We start from the raw sequence: 21,377 nt of genomic DNA, 5'->3' as shown, positions 1-21,377 counted from the left end.
TTTTATTAAATAATAAAAAATAATTGAAAATATGAATTTATAAAAGATAATAATTTTAAATTACTATAATAGAAAGAAGTTATATTTAATGAATAAAATATATTTAAATTAGAAATTATAGTAATATAAAAATTTTTGAACTAAATAATATTACATGATTAATTGGATAATACACTGCACATAATTTATGTAAATATAAAATAAAAAAATATTATTAAAAATTAAAAATATTATAAAAACTGTTAAAAATTATTTTTACTCAAGAGAATATTAAAAATAATTAATTAAAAACTGATTAGAAAGCACAAAGAATATATAGAGAGAAAAGCATAAGAACAACATAAATATAAGGCAAAAATGTCTTTTAATTCTAAAAAGCTACCTTTGCATAAACTATAAGTAAGTTTTATATGATTTTGCATTCATACTTAAAAAAATAGTTTTGACTTATAAGTCAGATTAACTAAAAAATACAACAAACAGTTCTTAAATTTATAAATTGACTTATCACACTTATAAATTACTTTTTACTCCCTCAAATGCCTTACTAAGCACATCATCTTCTTTGGGATTTGGTGTGCTGTGTAAAATAAAAATTAAAAATTCTATATAGGTAGAGATGAAAGTGACCGTCAATGAATAATGACAATATTTTTCCACGCATGTTTTGTAGTATCCAGTTGTTTCAATTACGCATAAGTTTTTAGGTTGAAATTAACCACAGAGTATTTTATGTTGATACGTTTTTGAAAATTTTAATGACAACTACGTGAAGTCTGGGTTGGAATTGGCCCTTATGACCTCATCTTCATGGTGCGGTCATAGAGTTACACACGGATTCCACGGTCAAACTTAGATTTGAAATAAGGGAGAAAAAAAGAAAGCCTTCATTTATGTGTTAGTCAAGGCTTTCATGATTTTCTTAACATTTTTTGCATCAAACATGTATATGTATTATTATTAAACCAAACCACACAAATTTAAAAGTCTTTTCTTAACCTTTTTCATGCTAAATTTGTTCCCCTTACCTTCTTTTTCATCTTCAAGTTTTAAAACTAATTAAATGGAGCAGTGTTTTTTTCAAAATAGAAATATATGTAATTTCTGAAAAAAAATTTAAAAATACTTTAAGAACAATATTTGTAAATTTTCATAATTTATTATTGTGATAATTTATAAATTATTTATATTATTTGTTAAGAAATGAATAAACTAAGGATGTTATTATAATAACATTTTAAATTAATCTATATTATCTGCTATACATAATATCCTTTGAATTTTTATGATAATTTTAATTTTATGAAAGTATATGATTCATGATTGAGGCCCGTAGCCTTGCGTACTTCTAACATATTAATAGGATTATTGATTTATTTTTGTTCCCAATGAATGATTTGATTTTTATATGAATCTAAAGCTTTATAATAAATCATTTTTAAAAATAATTTTAACAAATCCACAAGCTTAATATTCCTATTTTATCTTATAAAAAACTATGGCTCTTTTTTTATGAGACAAGAAAATTATTTTTTCACTTGAGTATTTTACATACTACTATAATAAAAATAAAAGTATTTTTGCCTCGCTCGAAATATTACATGCAAAAGAATAAGCTCATTTATAAAACTCATGGCCGCCTTATGATTATGAGGGAAGCGAAGAAGAATATTCCCTTTTTTGTAATTATTATTATTATTAATAATTAAAAAAAATGCCGTTGATGAAACTCATGACCGTTGGCTCTAGAGTGGAACACTTTCCGGTGCTAGCCGTTATGGTCCCCGCACCGTCATGATGTTTCATTGTTTTGTATTGAAAAAGAAAAAATGTAACGTGGAAGATAACCCATTCCATTCTTTTCGTGCCTGTTTGGGTCAGCGTTTGCTGGCCCAAACGTGGCTTATAAGCACTTATAAGCTTGGTGGAAAATTTGGCCCGTTTGGCAGAGCAATTTGACAATTGGGCTTATCATTTTTTAAAGCCCCTGAACGCACGATTGGCATAAGCTCGTGCCTACCAGCTTCTGGCCCCTGGGAATTCAGCTTATGACCGTTCTGACACTACCTTTATTTTTTTGTCTTCACATCTGCCTTCCTTTATTCCCTAACTCGTGACTCTCTTTTCCTTTTACCCGAGCTCCCAGCTTGCTTCCGTCTCTGCTCGGCTCGAGAACGTCCGTCGGTGGTCGCGTCTGAGAAGGTCGTCGCTGGTGACCGTGAGCTCCGTCCGATCATCATCGCGAGGTCAGCTATTGGGGTGAGGTGTCCGTGGCTTGGTGGATGCCGTTCGTTCATCACAAGTCGGAGCTGCTCTCACCGTCTGCAACCGACGTCGCCGGCGTCTGCCTCTGCGTTTGAGCCGTGCGTGGAGATCTTGGCTTCCCAGTGCAATATACCGTTGGATCTACCTCTGGCAGCTTGGATCTACTGCAGGTTGGCCGGTTATGTCACTTTTCCGGTTTGATCCCCGGTCCTCCTTCAATTTGTTGTCCTCCCTGAATTTCCTGTCGTCCTTGAATTTCCTATCTTGCTTGAATTCGGATTTGTTCATGATTGCTGCATGTTGAGGAGGGACTGGTTGTGACACCGAAACAGGGACCGAATGTAGCATGAAATTTCTACTTGCATATCGATTTTCTTCCTCTGTTTTCCAAGGCTGAAACAATGATTAATGGTTCAAGAATTTCCTATCGTGTGTTAGTTCGGATTTGTTAATGATTGCTGGATGTTGAGGACCGACTGGTTGTGACACCGAAACAGGGACCGAATGTAGCATAAAATTTGTACTTGCATATCGATTTTCTTCCTCTGTTTTGCAATGCTGAAACAACGATTAATGGTTCAAGGAAACGGCGTATAGGATTCTCTTGATTTTTATGGTTATAGGATTCAAGAAATTGTTGCGTATATACGTTGTTAATGGCGAGATATGGACCTCTGGAATTGTAATTTTCGGAATTACAATGGTTGTTGTTTTGCATGTCCTTAGCTTCGGTCTCTTGATTTTTTGGTTATAGGATTTGATCTCTATGAGGGTAAGGTAGAAGAGAATGAGGTGGTAACATGGTGTATATATGTGTATATATGTGTGTCCGGATGGTTCATTTGATAAAGCTAATTAACGGAGTTGATAGAGCAAAGTAATAAGACATTAATTTGTACTATACAAAGAAATTAAGGACTATGTGGATAATTACTTAAAAATCATTTGGAATTAATTTGGGGAAGTCTCAATCAAAATAAATTTAATGTTATTCTTTCTCCTGTTATATTCTCTTACTTCTCTCTAATATGATATTTATTTAACTAATTTAATTATATTAAAAAAGTTAGGTAAATTAGTTAATTATGATAAATATAACTTATTTTTGTAAATAATCTTGTTCATCATTCTTAATTTGGTTTTTATTTTACTCCTACATAGTTAAATTAGGATAAAAATTAATCAATGTAATGTAGTTTAGGTTCAATTTATATGATATATTGAAAATTTAATTTCAAAATGTTCACAATCAATTACCACTGGAAAATAGTGGACATTGACAATATGATTATATATTTATAATTTTAAAAAATATTGAATAAGAAAACTAAACAGCTTATGCAATTAAAATGTGTTACTTGGTGATATATGTTTGTTTGGTTACAATGTATGTGTTATATAATACGGCTTTCATTATTACATATTTAGGGCTTTGGTTGATTTAGTTGCTCTTATCTCGATCAAAGGGCGTAGAGAAATGGATAATGACAAGGGAAAAGCGACATGGGATCATTACACGACAAAAATTCTAATCGATGTTTGTGCCGAGTAAATAGTGCACAAAGAAAGACAAGGAACATCGTTTACAAGACCTGGTTGGTTGAAAATTGAAAAGAATTTTCGGGAAAGGAGCGGGAAAATGTATGACAGGAAGCAACTGAAGAACAGATTCGATGTATTGAGAAAAGATTGGAAGTTGTGGGAAAAACTGATGTCTGGGGAGACTGGCATTGGTTATGATGCAGCCACAAATAGGGTGTTGGCCTCTGATGAGTGGTGGCAACGAAAAATACTGGTAATTATTTGTGTTAGTTGAGTTTTAATTTTGAATATCAGAAGGAACAGTGCTTAATTATGCCTAATTATGTTCATGTAGGTGGACCCTAATTTCAAGAAATTTAGACATCAGGGGCTGATGTTTGCATCAGATCTGATGAGAATATTCAGAGATGTTGTGGCTTCGGGAGAGTATGCGTACGCACCATCAGCCTCACAGCCTCAGCCAGCGTTTGCTCCACAGCCTGACACAGAAGAGGAGGATGTTTATAGAGTCGGGCTAGACCAACAAGAAGGGTCAGGGGATAGTGAGGATGAAAACTTTGGTGTGGACCCAACAGCCAGTGCCTTCACAAATGACTTCGCTGCTTGCAACATAAACACCCCCGCAAGTACTGGACCAAGTGGCTCAGGAAGCTATGGAAAGAGAAAGAGGGGTGAGACATCAGATGCAAAGAAGAAGAAGAAAGTTGCTGCAACTACATTAATTTCTGATAGCCTGAGTGTCATAGCAGCTGCTTCTGACAAGCGAGCAGCAGCATTGGTTGAAGATCCCCAAATAGTTGATAAGGTTTTGGCACACCTGACTACCGTTGAGGAGCTTAATGATGACAATCAACTATATTATGCATGTGCCAAGATGCTTACGCGGTTGAGGTGGGCTAGGCGAGCCTATTTGGGGCTTATGCATGATAGAAGCAAGTTGTTGAGGTGGTTGATACCGGCAGCACAAGACCCAGACACATGGAAGTGACCTGCAGAATAGGATTTAGTTTAGGACTTAGCTGTTTAACTATTGTTATTGCACTTGTTAACCTGAACTACCTGCTGTTTTAACCTAAACTGATGTGGCATGTTGTAGGAACTTTATTAATCATTATGTAATATATTTACGCTAATTTCTACTTGTCATCTATGCGTTTGGTTTTTCTGTTTGCAGTATGAAAATTATTTACACTTTGTTTAGTGTAATCCTTATAATGCTTACATTTTGTTTTCACCATAATTACAGGGTTAATTCCAGAAATGGCTAATTGGAACGATGATTCACCATGGAATGAAGATACTTTATGGAATTGGAATAACGATTCACAGCCAAATGAAGATGACCATTCAACCATAATTAATGAGGAATTAACACAATATGAAGCAGTAGGTGCATTGGTTGGTCATTATTGTGAAATGTACTTGCTTAAACAACCGTGCAGAACTAGTGAGCAGACAGGAAATTTATGGGTACAAGGCATTATGAATGGGCATGATGATCGATGTCATGAAATGTTTAGAATGGATAAAGATGTTTTCCACCTCTTATGTACTAAATTGGTGGAACATGGTTTACAAAAGTCTAAGTACGTAGGAATTGAAGAAATGGTTGCGATGTTTTTAAACACGGTTGCACATGGACAATGCAATAGGATGATCCAGGAACGATTTCAACGATCAGGGGAAACTGTAAGTAGGCACTTTCATAATGTACTGCAAGCTTGTCTTAGCCTATCGAGTGAACTTATTCGACCCATAGATCCAACATTTCGTGGAACTCATAGAAAAATTGAGAACGATCCACGTTACTACCCATTTTTTAAGGACGCAATCGGAGCAATTGATGGCACTCATATACAGTGTGTTGTCCCCGCTGCAAAACGAGACAAATTTATTGGCAGAAAGGGATATCCATCACAAAATGTCATGGCTGTATGTGACTGGGATATGTGTTTCACTTTTGTCTTGGCAGGATGGGAGGGATCTGCACATGATGCTCGTATATTTGATAGTGCTATTACAAATTCATCTCTTAATTTCCCTCATCCACCTCCAGGTATATGTTTATGTGTTCCAATCATGCATGTTCTTTTAATTATTTCATACTTTTATTCATTTCACAATCTCTCAAATTGTTTCATGAATCATTAGGGAAATATTACTTGGTTGATGCGGGATATCCAACACCAAATGGATATCTAGGTCCATACAGATCTGAGCGCTACCACCTTCCAGACTTTCGACGACAAGTAGGATTCCGAAATAGCAACGAAGCCTTTAATTATTATCATTCCAGTTTAAGGTGCACAATAGAAAGAACATTCGGTGTTTGGAAGAATAGATTTCAAGTCCTCCGAAATATGCGCAGTTACGACTTCCAAACACAAGTGTATCTGGTTTGTGCAACAATGGCCATTCATAACCTTATAAGGAGACATTCGAGCTCCGACTTGTTTTTTGAACAAGCTGAAAATGGTAATAATGTGGGCGAACATGATCAGGCTGAAGCTAGTCAACCATCATCTTCAAATGTTACATCACAATCTTCATCGCATATGAATCGCGTCCGTGATGCAATCAGAGACCAAATTATCCATAGCTTATCTATTGATTAGTTATGTAATATTATTTAGTTTCACTTTATTGCAATACTGTAAATTGGAGTTAAAAACATGTTTATCCATTCAAATTATGTTTCGTTTTATATTTGCAATTTTTTTTCCATTTCTCTTATGTTTTCAAATTTAATTCCCTCGATCAATTTCACTTCTTCATATCAAATTAACAATAATTCACTATATTATATCAATTCATTTTTTTTCATGTTTCACATTATATTTAAAATATTTGTTATAATTTTTTTAAAATTTTAAAATTTAATTCACTCATTAATTTGACTTCTTCATAATAAATTATTTTAATTTCATTGTATTATGTCAAATCATTTTTTTATCATATTTCATTATTTATTAACACCTATACCCATTTTAGTCATTTTATAACCAAACTCACTTTTACTCAACTATAATCCAAACACCTTTTTACCAATTTCATTTCTGCAAACTAGCTTTTCTGAACTCCAATCCAAACACAATTCAGCTTATCCAATTTAGCTTTTACCAACTTCACTTCTCCATAAGCTACTTTTCCTATAAGCTGCTTTTCCAATCGCTCATCCAAACGGACCCTTCATCACTTATCACACTCTTTTTTCTCTTTAAATTTTTTATAGTAATTTCTTAAACATCTTTTATTTAATTATTATTCATCAGATGCCATATGATTTATTAATGATTTGTAGTCAAAAATTAAAAAAAAAAAGTGGTTGTTGGCAAAGATAACCATAAAGCCTTCATCTCTGGTATGGAAACAAAAATTATTAAACGAACATGCACTAGTTAATTCTTCAATTTTATAATTCCTTTTTCATTACAAAGTTTAGTATAAGGCGGTGAAAATCCCGTTTTGATGTTTAAGTAAAAGTAAAACGCAGCTCTAACGCACTTTACATTAAAATTTAATTATATTTTTATCCTTAATTCCATTTGCTTCTTACTTGATGATTAATCCCAATATTTAATTATTTTCAATACGGAGTAAAAGCTATTTCTACTGTTGATCACTTAGCATAGCTTTCTCATGAGGATAACTCATCAAATGATGAGTACCCAGTGCTCATCACTTGATGAGCAATTTGGACCATCCAAATCTAATTTGAACGGTCTAAATTTAATATTTTTAAATAATTATTTTAAAATAAAAAATTATTTTTTTAAAATATGATAATTAAGAAATTATCTTTATTTTTCATCCTATACTTATTAAAATAATTATTTTAAAAAAATAAAAATTAAATTAAATCTAAACCGTCCAGATTGGATCTAAACGGCCCAGATCTGATGAGCATCCAATGCAAATCCGATAACTTTTGCCTCTTAGAGTAATCACTTTTTATTGTTGAGGGAGAAGTTGACAAAGAAAAATAGGTCTTGTTAGTTTTTTTTTTTTTTTGTCGTGTAAGGTACTCAGTGTTTAATTAGGGGGAAAAAAAATATTTTCAGTGCCTATTGTTTATGTTTTTAATATTTAAGATAATTAAATCTAATGATTGAAAACATGGGACATAAGTCTAAAAGATCTTTAAAATAACTGCTAGAAATTGAAATAGCAATTATTGAAAATATGAAAAATAAGTGCCAAATATATAAATGATAAGTATTAAAAATATGACCAAAGAGTGATGAAAAATTAACTTATAAAATACTTTACGGCAAAGTTGCACAAAAAAATGAGAAAGTTGAGTGTTGCTAAAAGTATATTATAGAATGCCAAGTGGACCTGTAATTAACAAACTTTTTGTGAGAGTTGGTAGTAATGATTTCTCCTTAAAAATACTTCAAAGAAGCAAAATTGTTCATGAAAAGATATTTTAAAAATAAAACTACATTATAAAATATTTTAAAATATTACATCCACCTAAAAATATTTGGAAGTGTTGATTAAATATTTTGCGTTAAAATTAAAAAGTTGTGTTAAATCACGTCATGTCGCCAAAACAATCCAGTTCATTGCTTCTAGAAACCTTTCATAGCATCTGTTTGGAACGTACATTCATTCACTATCTGTCTTTCCGCGCCACCCCGCATGCTTTCCATGTCCCATTTTGCATGTACGAAAAATCATGTCATTTTTCTCATACTGCTTCTATTTTGTAATTTTTAATTTTCTCAGGAAAAAAACAACAAATGTCAAGAGATTTTTTGTTTCATCATAATCTTTCTTGTATACCTAACATTGGCTCTACCTCCTCATGTGCACTTACGAATTGAAACGGTTATAAAGTCAAATATCACTCAATGATTTCTGTCAAACCTATCTCAATAAAATCGGGAAGATTTTAAAACAACAATCATCATAGTTTGTTTGGAACCATGTTTGTAAGCATTTATAAGTATGTTTTACGTAAGTATAGATAAAACTTCTCTCGTATATTTACTTTATATTTCATAAATTATAATTAAAAAATTATTTATAAATCGTTACAAACAAGCACATACGCATAAGGAAAATTAAAACAAGTATCATGAATTCCATTTTGGTGGCAGGAAGCCAAAAACTATTCTATGTAGCTTCTAAATGTTAGGTAGAGTCTCTATCCAAATGGACCTATGTGTTTCATTAAATAAAATGATCACATTTCAATTTTTGTTGGCTTCTCATGTACTGTGATCTTAATAATAAGATCAAGCATACTCCCGTTTATTTGAATGAGATGAGAAACAACAACAAATAACATTATCTCATTAATTAGGGCCAACTATATTAATTGCAAGATATTATTGCATTTTATTGACAAATAAATATTTAGTTATATTGTTAATCAAAAGGCCATATTCAATAATTTCATTGAGCATTTTTTAAAATATTCTTTTACCTCATTTCGAATTACTGCATGCTATATAATTTACCTTTTACCAAGGCTTCTAATAGTTATGAGATGAGAAAATATGGAGAAAATAAAGAAAATAATTTTTAAAAAAGAAAAGTTAAAAAAATGTCCTCCCCCCCCCCATATCGATAAACATGACGAAACACGCAAGCGTAATTTCACAATAATGATAATGCTGTTATATGGGGAAAAAAAAGTGAGTCATATGCCTCTATTTTATCTTTCAAGACAATTTTAGAGATATATTTTCCTCCAAATTTTCTCTTTTTGAAAAAGGAAAAACTTTAGAGAGAAACATATGCACCATACTCTTTTTTTCCTTCCACATTTTCCCTCCTTAATTATTTCTTGCTAGGAGAAAATTTCTTTTGATTTTCATTCAATTTTCTCTTCTAGTTTTTCTCTCCGTGGATCCAAATATAGAATAAATAATCAATCCAAGCCACCATAGTAAATTCAGTAAATTGAAATACTCCCTCGATCTTAAAGGTATTGCTTGTTCTTATTACTTGCTGCTTGCTTTGCTTTTTGGCCAAACATTTGCTTTCTTACCTCTACCAAACTACCCAATCTTGCAATGCCACATTTATAGTGCTCCTCCTTTTGTATCTACCATCAAAGGATCTGCCTTGCAGTTTTGGAGCTCTTTTTGTAACTTTTGAATTCCCAGATATCAAATTTGTTTTTCTTTTTGGCATTAGAAATATGAAAGTCATATAGTTCACATCTCAAACGTTGGGAAAGAAGATACTCCCAAATGGTCTATGACAGCCCAAAGCCCCCAACATACAATGGCGTAACAAAGCCCGAGCTGGCTCCCCTCCCATGTACTCTCCCAACCCTTGCTCCTAAGATTGCATGGAAATAAGAAAAAGTATAACCTTCCATATTTAATATAAAAGCTACTTTAATATTTAATTTGATTTTATATATAAAATCTTAATCTACTTTATTTTTTATATTTATTTATTTTTTAAAATAGTTTTATAGTAATTACATTTGTTAAATATTTCATAAAATGGTAGTTCTAGTTAATACACATAATTTACTTAAATTAGCCAACTACCTCTTATATTAAAAATTAGATGTAGTATTACTTTTTGTGCTCAATATAAAAATTAGATAATTAACTAATTTGTGAATATTAAAAAATTAGGTAGATTTGTTATTTATAATAAACGGCTATTTAAACTATTCTATTTAATTATTTGTATTATAGGAAGTACAAATTTTTTAAATCACAGAGAATAATCAAGGTTTTAAAAAAGAAGTAATTGAACGAAAACATTTTTTTCGTATTTGACACGTAGCTGATAGCTTAATTGCAAATTATAGGAAGTGAATTACAAATCATGAAATCTCAACTGCAAATTCAAGAAAATCAATTAAAAATAAGTTATAAACTACCATGAAATTTCTATAATATTGAAATTTCAGTTGCAAATGTTTGAAAAAATAGTAAAAAATTAGATGCAAATCATTTGTAAATTATGGAATTTTCACAAATACAAACTGTTTAATTTAGAAGTCATTTGTAACTAGTCTTTTGTTTGTAATTAAGCTTTCAACGTTTGTAATTGTGCTCTTAAAATTTACAAAACTTCTACAACCTATAATTACCTCTTAGTATTTCAAATATATGTAACTCATCTTTTGCAATTTGTAATCAAGTAAATGCAATGCAAATTTATCCTTTGCTTTTTTATTAAAATTTTGGTGTTTGTCTGGTGGTATGTTTCTTCAAAAGCAACTTTTTATTGATAATTTATGGCATACAAAGTATTATTTTGAATTTTGTGAATAAATACTTCTAAGAGTGTCCAATCGCAATCTCAAATAAGTATTTATTCTCATAATAAAAAAAGCTAAAGTCTGTGTCTGAAATTTAAAAAATTCACCATCCTTTAGAGAGGCTTTTTTAATTTCTTTCATTGTCTTTTAAATGGATTAGATGTCTTAAAACCAAACTTAACACCTAACTAACTCTTATATTAGGAATAAGAAATAATGTTATACTACTATTTTCAGTTTTTAATATAAGAGTTAATTAAAAGTTGATTCTGATCCTAAATATAAGATTTCAATATATTTTGTCTCTTATATTTAACTATTTTTCTTCAAAATAGTCATCATGGTAATTGTACATATTAAAACGTTTCTATCAATAACTTCAATTCACATTATTAGTAAGAATATTATAAAAAACAATATTTATTTATGATAAATAGTTAAATTAATTTCTTTAATATTTACAAATTAGTTATTTATTTTTTTTATATTAAAAAGAGAAGGGATTATTATTTAAAACATTATTCTTTATATGGAATTTTAAAAATGTATGGTCCTTTATAGTGATTTCTTCCATGGGTTTTATGTGTTATTCTCTCTTATTTATTGGGAAGCACCCGGTATTGCGAGCAGGAGGCACTGGACTGTCTCTGTGTGCTTGACTAATGAGCATGAGGATCAGAGCTATTATAATATTCCTCTCCTTTATTGGCGGATGTGGCCATTGCGTTAGAATAAGGCAAGTGACTATCTGTCTGTCTGTCCCTCTCCGTCCGTTGACAACAGAGAAATGGCTTCTCCTCCAGCGGTGAAGTTCCCGATCCATCTGACGGTGCGACTCATTGGCGTCTTCGTCACGCTTCTTCTTCTCACCTGGGTTCTGCATTTTAGAGGAGGCCTCGCCCTCGTTTCCCAAAACAAAGATCTCATTTTCAATGTATCCCTCCTTCTCTTTCTTCTCTTGCCTTGAACATTAGTTAGTGCTTTTGTGGTCCCGATAATACTTAAATTGTTGTTGAGGAGATTCTCGATTGAGCTGTCTTCGTGGGATTAAAAATTGATTTTGGACGGAACCGAATTAATTCCGTGATGTAGGGATGTAAGAGAAGAATTTGAGAATCTTGAGAGTAAATATCTGAATAATCACTGCTCGTAGTGGAATTGCGGTGAATGGGGTTTCCAATTTGCTTTGCGGACATTGTATTGTTTTCTGGGTGTGAGATCCTGATTTTGGGTTATCTGATCCTACCGCAATGGCATTCCTTACAGTTTCTTTTGCTCTCTTTAGGCTTCTTTCTTGTTCTTTGCTCTCTGCTTATAAAAGTTGAGTTCAAGAAATCATTGATTTTGACATAGGTTGGTGAGGAAGTCTGAGAAAGTACGTCTTTATTTTGCTCTTTTCAGAATTTCGCAATGCAATGGCAAACCGAGTCTGGAATATTGGAATAAATACTTCTTCCTAACTTGTGAACTAGTGTTCTCTTCTGACCAAAAAACAAAAATAAGAACTAGCGTTTTCTGTGGGATGCCATTATTTTGATTGCACGGTTTGATGGAAATCACATTTGAATCAATTTGATTGTTTGTTGACCCTTGTCGTTAATTTCTTGGTAAATTTGATTCCAGCTAATTATTTCATTGAAAGCTTTGTAGGTAATTTAAATTTTACTGTAATGTTGTAGCTAAAGCATGATTTTTGCATATTGGCGTTTGATGAGCCAGTCAATATATACCCCCTTTTCCCATCATGCCTAAAGTTTGATGACTCTGTTGTTATTATGTACACACTACAGGTCCATCCAGTGTTGATGGTGATTGGACTTATCCTAATCAATGGTGAAGGTATAGGTTCTTCCTTGTTTACTTTGGATAACACTGGAGATATACATCGTTATAAGCATAGTAACATTTTTAGAAACTTTCTGACATCATTCTCTGATGAATTTTCAATCCACTATTCCGCTATGAACTTATTGGTTCTTATTTATACACTATTGCAATGAATTAATTGTTTATACGGTATTACATGAATAATCAACAAACTAGCTATTATAGAGGACATGGAAGTGAGAAATTGACGGCATAGACTGACTGAGGTAACTTAAATTGTGGGGGTTCTTACTTCAAGTAATGCAACAAATCATACAAAAAATCATATTAGCCTTTTTGCTTTGCTTAATGTTCATATTTGTCAGCACGGAATGCAGTGTTACTGGGCTATTCATATGTGCCATTCCATCTGAAAGTGAAACATTTTTCAGTTCTTTGGCTTGCTAACCTTGTTCATGTAATAGATAAATTTATAGGAAGCTGTAGGTCCTGGAAAAGGATTAATAATTTAATGATCTGTTAACACATTTTCTATTAATAATTTATGATTTTCAGTGTGATTGTTGATTTAACTTGATTGTTCTGATTCTTATCCTCCCCCATATATATATATATAGCATACTTGGTATATGATTAATATGATATGTAATTGATCCTGCCATCTTATTTATGCATAACTCATATTGTATGGCCATTGATTCTATGCCTGATTGCATGTATCAATCCAAGATGCATACGTTATTTTATCTTCATGACATGCATGCTCTAATCTATTGACTCCCACCCCCACTTGATGACATCTTAGAAGCTAATACTATGTTTTGCTCTTAAAGTAAATGAGCAAAAGATAATCAATTTTCTCCAGATATGTTAGAATAGATGAAGATGTAAATCAAACCACTTTTTCTTCGTTGATGAAGTATGTCGACTTTAAGATTATATTGTGACTCTCCAATTATTCATGTTGTATGACTGGTATATATAGTTATAAAATTAGAAAATGGTTTCTGAAGAGGACAGAGTAATGTTGTTTGAGTGCTGGTTTCCTTTGTTTGCCCCTGCCCCGAGAAGTTAGGTAGAGAATTTGCTATATATCTATTGCCTTAAGATCATGACCATGTTAATTGACCATGCAACATCTAAAATTACATAGCTCAGAGCTGAAGTCATTTAAATTATTCCCCATCAGATATAGATTAGGTCATGTGTCTTCCAAATTAACTCTTATAATCTACTTGGAGTGCTGAGTGGAGTGATGTCAAAGTTGCACGATGAATTTTGACATCATGAAAGCCCTGCATTATGTCCTTACAAGATTTCTCCCTAGCATTACCGCAAAAATTGAGAAATGAGCATATGAATTTTGGATGCGTTTCCTGTCATTCTTTTGGCATCTAAAGACTGATGGCACCCGGGATAGTTCTGTCTTCCCTAAACCGGAGAAGAAGCTTTTTTTTCCTATTTAAGAAAAGGCAGAGGCAGGAAGATGACAATCTTTTTTTTTTTTTTTTTTTCTGGCTAGATAACGTGATACAAATTGGTGGGCTAGCTAGTACCTTAAAAATGCATTTAACCTCTTTGTTCAAAAGTATATCTTACCAACTCTGGTTAACTCAATTCTTTTTCTGTGGTTTCCAAACAGCTGTTTCTTTACTAAATACTAATTCATCCTTTGGTAATTTCCGAGTTATGCTTCCTGACAATTTAGTATTTGATGAATAACAATGTTTTTTTTGTAACTTTGTGCAGCGATGCTTGCATATAAGTCCTTACCAGGAACAAAAGACTTTAAAAAAGGAGTTCATCTCGCACTACAATTTGTTTCTTTCATTTTAAGTTTGATTGGGGTTTGGGCTGCTTGGAAGTTTCACATTGACAAGGGCATTGACAATTTCTACAGCCTGCATTCATGGCTGGGTCTAGCTTGCCTTTTCTTATTCTTCATCCAGGTATCCTTTTGCCTTATTTCGTTTTCTTAAAACAAAAAAATTGCATAATGGGGCCTAAGCCCAAACGTCTTGGTATTATTTTGTATTTCTTCATACCCTTGGATATCGAATCATACTTTACACCAGAACTGGGATTTCATTATTGCATCAGAGATTTTATCGCAACTATTTATGGACTTTCACTTAATAGCATAAACACCTGAATTGATTAGTCTTTAGCATAGTATGAATGCCTTTATGGCTGATGTTTGTTGGAGACTGTTTTGAAACTATTTATGAACTTGGATAAGAATTGCCAAGTGTTTAGCCAGTAAACTGTTTTTTCCGTGCCTTTAACTCAAGGATGTTCATGTGAAGAGGCGTAAATAGAAATTTAGAAATTAAAGTATAAAACTTGTAAAACATTCTTTAGACGGACTTTTTTTTTTTGTTTTGGAATAATTAACCATGTAGAGCTAAAAAAAAATAATAATAATTTTTGATGTTTTCATAGAAGAACTTGATAGCAAACACATGAAAAATTACACCTAAGCTTTGGCCTACTCCATGATAAAACTATTCATGGATCTTCATCTATTATCTAAACCTTTTGGTTGAAGCTGTCTTTGACAGTGCCTATCTCTCTTACTGCTGTTATTTTTGTTAGTGGGTTGCTGGATTCATGACCTACTGGTTCCCAGGAGGCTCGAGAAATAGCAGAATCTCTCTATTGCCATGGCATGTTTTCTTTGGGATCTATATTTATGGCTTGGCTATAGCCACAGCTGCTACAGGTATCTTAGAAAAGGCTACATTCCTTCAAACCAGCAAGGTAATCTCACGCTATTCCAGTGAAGCAATGTTGGTCAATTCCTTGGGAATGTTGATCTTCATGTTAGGTGGCTTAGTGATTCTTGGAGTCCTTACACCATCTAATGGTAAAGCTGATCTTATCATTAGAGGCAATGAGTGATTTTAATATTATTAAGCCTTTCAAAATTGAGGAAGAGAGGAAGTTTTGTATGCAGTTTCTAATACAGCTCAGATGTTGTACCAATAGTCAGATTAATATATAGACAGTTTTCTTCCGTTTGGGTTGCTGAAGTTGTTGGCCCTTGTTCAAATTGTGCGTCTTTGATTCTTGTTTTTGAGGTATGCATTTCTTTCAGTTGAAATCACACTACACCTCACATAGAGTGGGAAAAAATAATTTTGCGTATTTTGATCGCTACACTCTTTTATATCTATTCTAGAACTAACAGGTATTTAATTTATTACCAACTTCTCCAAATTACATATAAAAATTCAAAACTCGTTTCTTAATTTCAATATTTAAAAATTATAATTTCAAATTTAATAACGTTTTAGAAATATTATATTTATAACTTTGAACGTAAAATAATTTTTGGAAAAAAGATGACAACACTTATGGTGTTTCTATAATTACGACTCAATAAATTTTTTTTTTTTAATTTATCGTTTTAAAAAAGGCATAAATACAAAATGAAGCAGTTGGCATCCCTATCATGCGTATGATAAGCCATCTAATCAGCATGGATATGGCCTACAGGCTCCTCTGAAAATTGTGCTAATAAATAACAGTTAATGGCACGTAAAATCTCTTTATCACAATTATCGCATTGATCCAAAAAGAAGGCTACTTAAATACTCCCTCCGTTTCTTATTATAAGAGACATTTGATGCTTATGACATGTTTCTATATATAAGAGACACTTACAAGTTGTCTTTACTTTTTTGTGTTGATTTACTATTTTACTCATATTTATTATCTCCAACTCACACTCTCTCCCTCCCACTTCTCTTTCTTTTAATAATTTAATTGTTTTCTCTCATGCTCTCTCTCCTTATTAATGAGGGCATTTTTGGAAAAAAATCATACTTTTTACACATTAATTGTTCTTAACTAATTTTAACTGTTTTTTTGATCAACGTACTTCGGTTATTTGTCCCTTATAATAAGGAACGGAGGAAGTATTATTTAACCTTCCATAAAGCTACTGCAAATATTGACTTGCTTCCACGCTACGTCCCACAGCTTTAATTTAAGACCTTCATTCAAAAAGCCCTGCCAGTTCAACCTAGGCATGTCCTCAAGTTTATTGCATCAAGCTTACATAACTCCTCAGTATCCTTAAATTGTACTTTCACGGGAGATATGCAAACAATACAGACGACCAACCCACGCACACACGTGTAAGAACCACTGCAGTGACTGCACACATGCTTATGAAACTGTATGAACTAATGGACCATCCAGCTCAAAATGATCACAGAAGGCCTGGGTTGGTGGGAGATTCATATAAAAATACTAATAGCATACCACCTAATTACTCTATGGGGAAATAAGGAAATAAAGAAAGCTGTGAGTATCGACAAAACCACAACTGTTGTTTCTCATGACGTGGGAAAACCCACGCACACACGTGTAAGAACACTGCAGTGACTGCACACATGCTTATGAAACTGTATGAACTAATGGACCATCCAGCTCAAAATGATCACAGAAGGCCTGGGTTGGTGGGAGATTCATATAAAAATACTAATAGCATACCACCTAATTACTCTATGGGGAAATAAGGAAATAAAGAAAGCTGTGAGTATCGGCAAAACCACAACTGTTGTTCCTCATGACGTGGGAAAACTGTGGTGGAGTTGCACAAGACACTGCAACCAACCCAGTTTGAAGTTCGCAACTTTTACTGCTAGATTACGCCTGCAGCTTGGTGTCACCAAGGACTTCAAACACAGGTATTGCATGCTTGAAAAAGTAGACAATGGAAAAGCCGCAGAAATAGAGCCGAAGCTTTAAGTGGTCAAATGTTTGGAAGGTATAAAATGCATCACAAGACACAAGAATCTGTCTGACTTTGATTACAAGTTCGGTGTTTCCATTAATCATGCATCCAAAACATTCTAAAATTAGTAAACAGAAACTATAATGAAACATGCTGCTGGCTCCATCCCTTTCTTTGTAGTGAATATTCCGATGCTTTCATTACATGGAACTTGGGTAGACTGGCCCCTTGGAAATACCAAGGCGAACTTCCATTCCATGGTGCATGTCTGGTGGCTGAAAAGATTCAGATTCCCGAGGATCTGCAGGCAACAAAAATGAACTTGAGAATGAGGGGTACAGGGAAAAACAGTGCCGCAATTAGAATGGAGAACAATAAAGCACTGCATTTATATTTTAATAATCATATGGACACAAAGGAGAGACTTCACTTTTAGATGTTTTTGTTTCCAAAAGAAAGAAAAAGAAAAAATAAGACAAGAAGTGACAAATGAAAAATTGTCCAACAATCTAGAATGCTGCGGCACCGATTTCAATCCTCAGACTTTTCCATCTCTTTTTATTCAATAAAAACGTCAAAATGTAGGCAATCCTTTATTCAGGGTGGAGAAACTTGAAAGTTTCAATGAATAAACAAACTACATCAACAAAATAAAAAGATGTGGCCTGATTATATTATTACCATTAAGATAATCCTCAAAACCGATGTGATCAAGACTTCCAGTATAAGCTTCCAAACCCAGCATTGAAGATGGAATGGCTCCTGGAGGTCTCTGGAACCTACAAGGAACAGTAGCAAGAAACATTTATAAAAGGCAGACCAAGGCCACCAATACAGTGCAGCCCATAGAAGGAACGGGTGTTGGGATGACAAACCATGGCAAATAGCGAAGAACAATGAAGCAAAAAAAGTCACACAAGAGAATTAATTCCAACCCACTTAACCCTTATTTATAGAGCAACAATTTATGCTATATATGGAATTACTAATACCCAAGCAGATCGGTTGTTTTCTAGGGTTTAAAGGTTTTTTTTTTTTTTTAACACTCAGATAAAGAGAAATGACCCTTATATACCTTAAACTCACAAGCCCAGTGCTTACTTCAAGAAAAAAGGTGAAATATGCAAAGGTTTCAAACTCAGAAAACGTGGCAGCATTATTGGCCACTGACCCACCCATGGCAGAAGTCATAGTACTGCCAACTGCCAGACCATGGAGGTTTCAAGGTAGTGCTAACTTTGCTGCCATGCCAACTCACACCTCACTGGCCAAGAATTAGGTCATGTGCGGGCCTGCAGGACTTGGTGCAAAGACTAGGGCCAAAATCAGGTCATGCGGGCTCACCACTTCTTATAATGGTAAATTGCAGACCGTACGAATCCACAATAGCTATTAAAATGAATTTTTCAGAACTCACAAGTCAGAATTCCTTCTCAAGTCATGCTGAAAGAATACTCATGCTCTTCAGGAATTAGCACATACTTTTGCATCCAATTTCAGTATTATATTGTTTCACGAATAGAAGAGAAACAATTTGGAAGCGTTCATTCTTTTAATCTATAATTTGATGCAGAGAATGAGATGATATTGAATAAAAACATGATCACACTATAATCACATATAAAATACGCATATTTTAGAGGAAAATTCGGGGTTAACCCAAAATGCCATATTGTTTAATATTCTTCAAGTACATGAAGATGCTGTAATACACACTTTTGTATCATGTTTTATTGCCCTATACCATGTGGTTTTGTATTGCCTCAAGTTTATGTCTGCCTCACAAAACAGCAGGAGCTTGCAAGACTAGAGTTAGGCATTTCATGTGAAACGTCCTATGTTCACAAAAAAATTTGGAAGTTTACCTTTCCATCTCGGAGAAACTTGATCAGGTTCACGAACACCAGTAAATTAAAAAGAGCGGGGATGGGAAGAAGCAACAATTTCAACTGAACAACCTCAATCAGGTTCACAAAAACCACTAAAACAAAAATAGATGGGGGGATGAAAGGGGCCTACACCGATCGACTAGACACTGTATCCTTGCCGTTGCCAACTGTCAGTTTTAAAAATTCAGAAGAAACTAATTGCTTCCAGATACACGCTACAACAAATTCAGAAAACCGGATACTATCATACCTAGAAAGTATTTGCCTGTCCAGGTCCATCTTCAGCGGAAAAGCAGACCCATAAGTGTTGATAATGCATTTTCTCTTCATCGATTCCTGTGTTTGTCTTGCCTAAAAATAACAGAATGGAGAAGCTTCATTACAGAGTAAACCATGATCAACACCAAGACTTCCACAATTTTCATCAGAAAATCAGCCCAAACACAGTTGACCACAGTACACCTTGCAGCCTCTTTCAAACCCCGATGGTTAAAAACAATAATTAATTCCCAACTTTTCAGACCACCAGGTTCTTCATAACAATGACTAAAGTAGCTTGCAACGACAGAAAGCCTATTTGCGGAGAAAATCTCAACAGGAAAAAAATCAACGAAATTCAAATTATACCCAACCAGCGCAAGCCCTAATACGGAGGGGGGGGGGACTGCCAAGTGCTCAAATGAAAATCCAGCAGTGACCCATATAATACATCCGAAAACCCCAGACATTTTCCAGATAGGAGCTCCAAACAGAGCTTCCAAATAAAGAAATTCAGGGTAAGAGAAGAGAAAATGATTACAGATTTCTGAGCAGATTCAAGGGGATGAGATCCAACGATGTCACTCTTAACGCCCTGAAGTCCGAAACGAAGCTTGTCGTTTTGGACGCCTCCGATTTGGTGGGCGATGGTCATCGGTTCGTCCTCCATGCTTCCGTCTTCTGCCTCAGCAACTGGTCGGCTCAGCACAAACTTCTGTACCAAGCAAAGAAACAGCGAAACTAAACAGTGGATTATGAATTATTTATTGGCAAAGAGAAGAAGCCAACGACGTCGTCTATTATTCTTGCTTGCTGCTCAATTCAACCCGGCCAGCCCGAGACCGGACATGACGGGCCAAACCGCTAACATGTTAGTAGTTGGGTTTTTTTTTTTTTTTTTTTTAAATTCTCTTCCTTTCCTTCCTATCACCATTAATTATTCCAAATGGATTCTTAAGGACTTTTTTTGGTTGCGGATTCTTAAGGAGTTTAATTTTCAGTTCAACCCTTTTAGGTTCATACCGTTCAATTATCCATATAAAAGCTTTAAAATGAAAAATAAAAAAATAGGCAAACTAGCTCGCCACAATTCATGAGCTAGCATTTAGCTAGTTTCTCACTTTTAAGGATTTGTTTGGATTTGCTATTAATAAGAACACTTGCATAAGTCAAGATAAATTTTTTTCACATACTAATTTTATATTCTGTAAATCATGATTAAAAAATTATTTATAAATTATTTATAAGTCATTCCAAACAATCTCTAAGTAAGTTGACACGTTGGGGTTATGTTACTAGCTCTATCCCTAACTGATAGGCATCTTGTGGGCCTTAAATAAAGGCCCAAAGAATTTCGGATCCAACACACAGTGACTGCTTCTTTCTGAGATGCCCAAACCCAAGGTATAAAATAAGCCCAATTCTGGAAGGTTTGTTTTTAAGGTTCATGCAATTGGGTCATTATTGAAGTGGCCTGCCGAGGACACCAATGTGCCCAAGCGTGACCAGTCCAGTCCAGCTAAACCGAAAAGTGAAAAAAACAAAATCACAAGCAAAGTCGATATAAATATAATTGTAAAAGGTGAAAAAATAATAATAAATCACTTTTGAG

General features: G+C 33.6%; 3 protein-coding genes across 3 annotated transcripts; 2 read left to right on the top strand and 1 right to left on the bottom strand.

The window, feature by feature from the left end:
- Positions 1–4,198: 4,198 nt before the first annotated feature.
- On the top strand, positions 4,199–4,795 carry LOC114750610 (uncharacterized). Its single transcript, XM_028939205.1, has one exon. The coding sequence runs from the start codon at positions 4,199–4,201 to the stop codon at positions 4,793–4,795; it is 597 nt and encodes a 198-aa protein (XP_028795038.1).
- A 7,007-nt stretch (positions 4,796–11,802) lies between these two features.
- Positions 11,803–15,926, top strand: LOC114750607 (probable transmembrane ascorbate ferrireductase 2). The gene is made up of 4 exons (XM_028939201.1): positions 11,803–11,981; positions 12,838–12,886; positions 14,624–14,823; positions 15,470–15,926. The coding sequence occupies exons 1-4, from the start codon at positions 11,835–11,837 to the stop codon at positions 15,773–15,775; spliced, it is 702 nt and encodes a 233-aa protein (XP_028795034.1). The 5' UTR covers positions 11,803–11,834; the 3' UTR covers positions 15,776–15,926.
- A 1,678-nt stretch (positions 15,927–17,604) lies between these two features.
- Positions 17,605–20,509, bottom strand: LOC114750608 (cyclin-B1-2). The gene is made up of 4 exons (XM_028939202.1): positions 20,307–20,509; positions 19,758–19,858; positions 18,300–18,397; positions 17,605–17,919 (listed from the first exon to the last, which is right to left on the bottom strand). The coding sequence occupies exons 1-4, from the start codon at positions 20,433–20,435 to the stop codon at positions 17,819–17,821; spliced, it is 429 nt and encodes a 142-aa protein (XP_028795035.1). The 5' UTR covers positions 20,436–20,509; the 3' UTR covers positions 17,605–17,818.
- Positions 20,510–21,377: the final 868 nt, after the last annotated feature.

This window comes from Neltuma alba, unplaced genomic scaffold (genome assembly GCF_004799145.2).
Source record: "Neltuma alba isolate B1F8T4 unplaced genomic scaffold, ASM479914v2 tig00006544_pilon, whole genome shotgun sequence".
Classification (NCBI taxonomy): domain Eukaryota; kingdom Viridiplantae; phylum Streptophyta; class Magnoliopsida; order Fabales; family Fabaceae; genus Neltuma; species Neltuma alba.
Note: the sequence above shows the minus strand (reverse complement) of the source record. Positions and strands in the feature narration are given on the sequence as shown.

What these genes read in the sequence shown, in the direction of transcription:
- LOC114750610 (XM_028939205.1), top strand. Translation starts at nt 4,199, where the DNA reads ATGAGAATATTCAGAGATGTTGTGGCTTCGGGAGAGTATGCGTACGCA.
- LOC114750607 (XM_028939201.1), top strand. Translation starts at nt 11,835, where the DNA reads ATGGCTTCTCCTCCAGCGGTGAAGTTCCCGATCCATCTGACGGTGCGA. An exon ending in ACAAAGATCTCATTTTCAAT is followed by an intron (nt 11,982 to 12,837) that starts GTATCCCTCCTT and finishes TACACACTACAG; the next exon opens with GTCCATCCAGTGTTGATGGT. An exon ending in TTTTCTTATTCTTCATCCAG is followed by an intron (nt 14,824 to 15,469) that starts GTATCCTTTTGC and finishes TATTTTTGTTAG; the next exon opens with TGGGTTGCTGGATTCATGAC.
- LOC114750608 (XM_028939202.1), bottom strand. Translation starts at nt 20,435, where the DNA reads ATGGAGGACGAACCGATGACCATCGCCCACCAAATCGGAGGCGTCCAA. An exon ending in TTGAATCTGCTCAGAAATCT is followed by an intron (nt 19,859 to 20,306) that starts GTAATCATTTTC and finishes TGTTATTTTTAG; the next exon opens with GCAAGACAAACACAGGAATC. An exon ending in TTTTGAGGATTATCTTAATG is followed by an intron (nt 17,920 to 18,299) that starts GTAATAATATAA and finishes TGTTGCCTGCAG; the next exon opens with ATCCTCGGGAATCTGAATCT.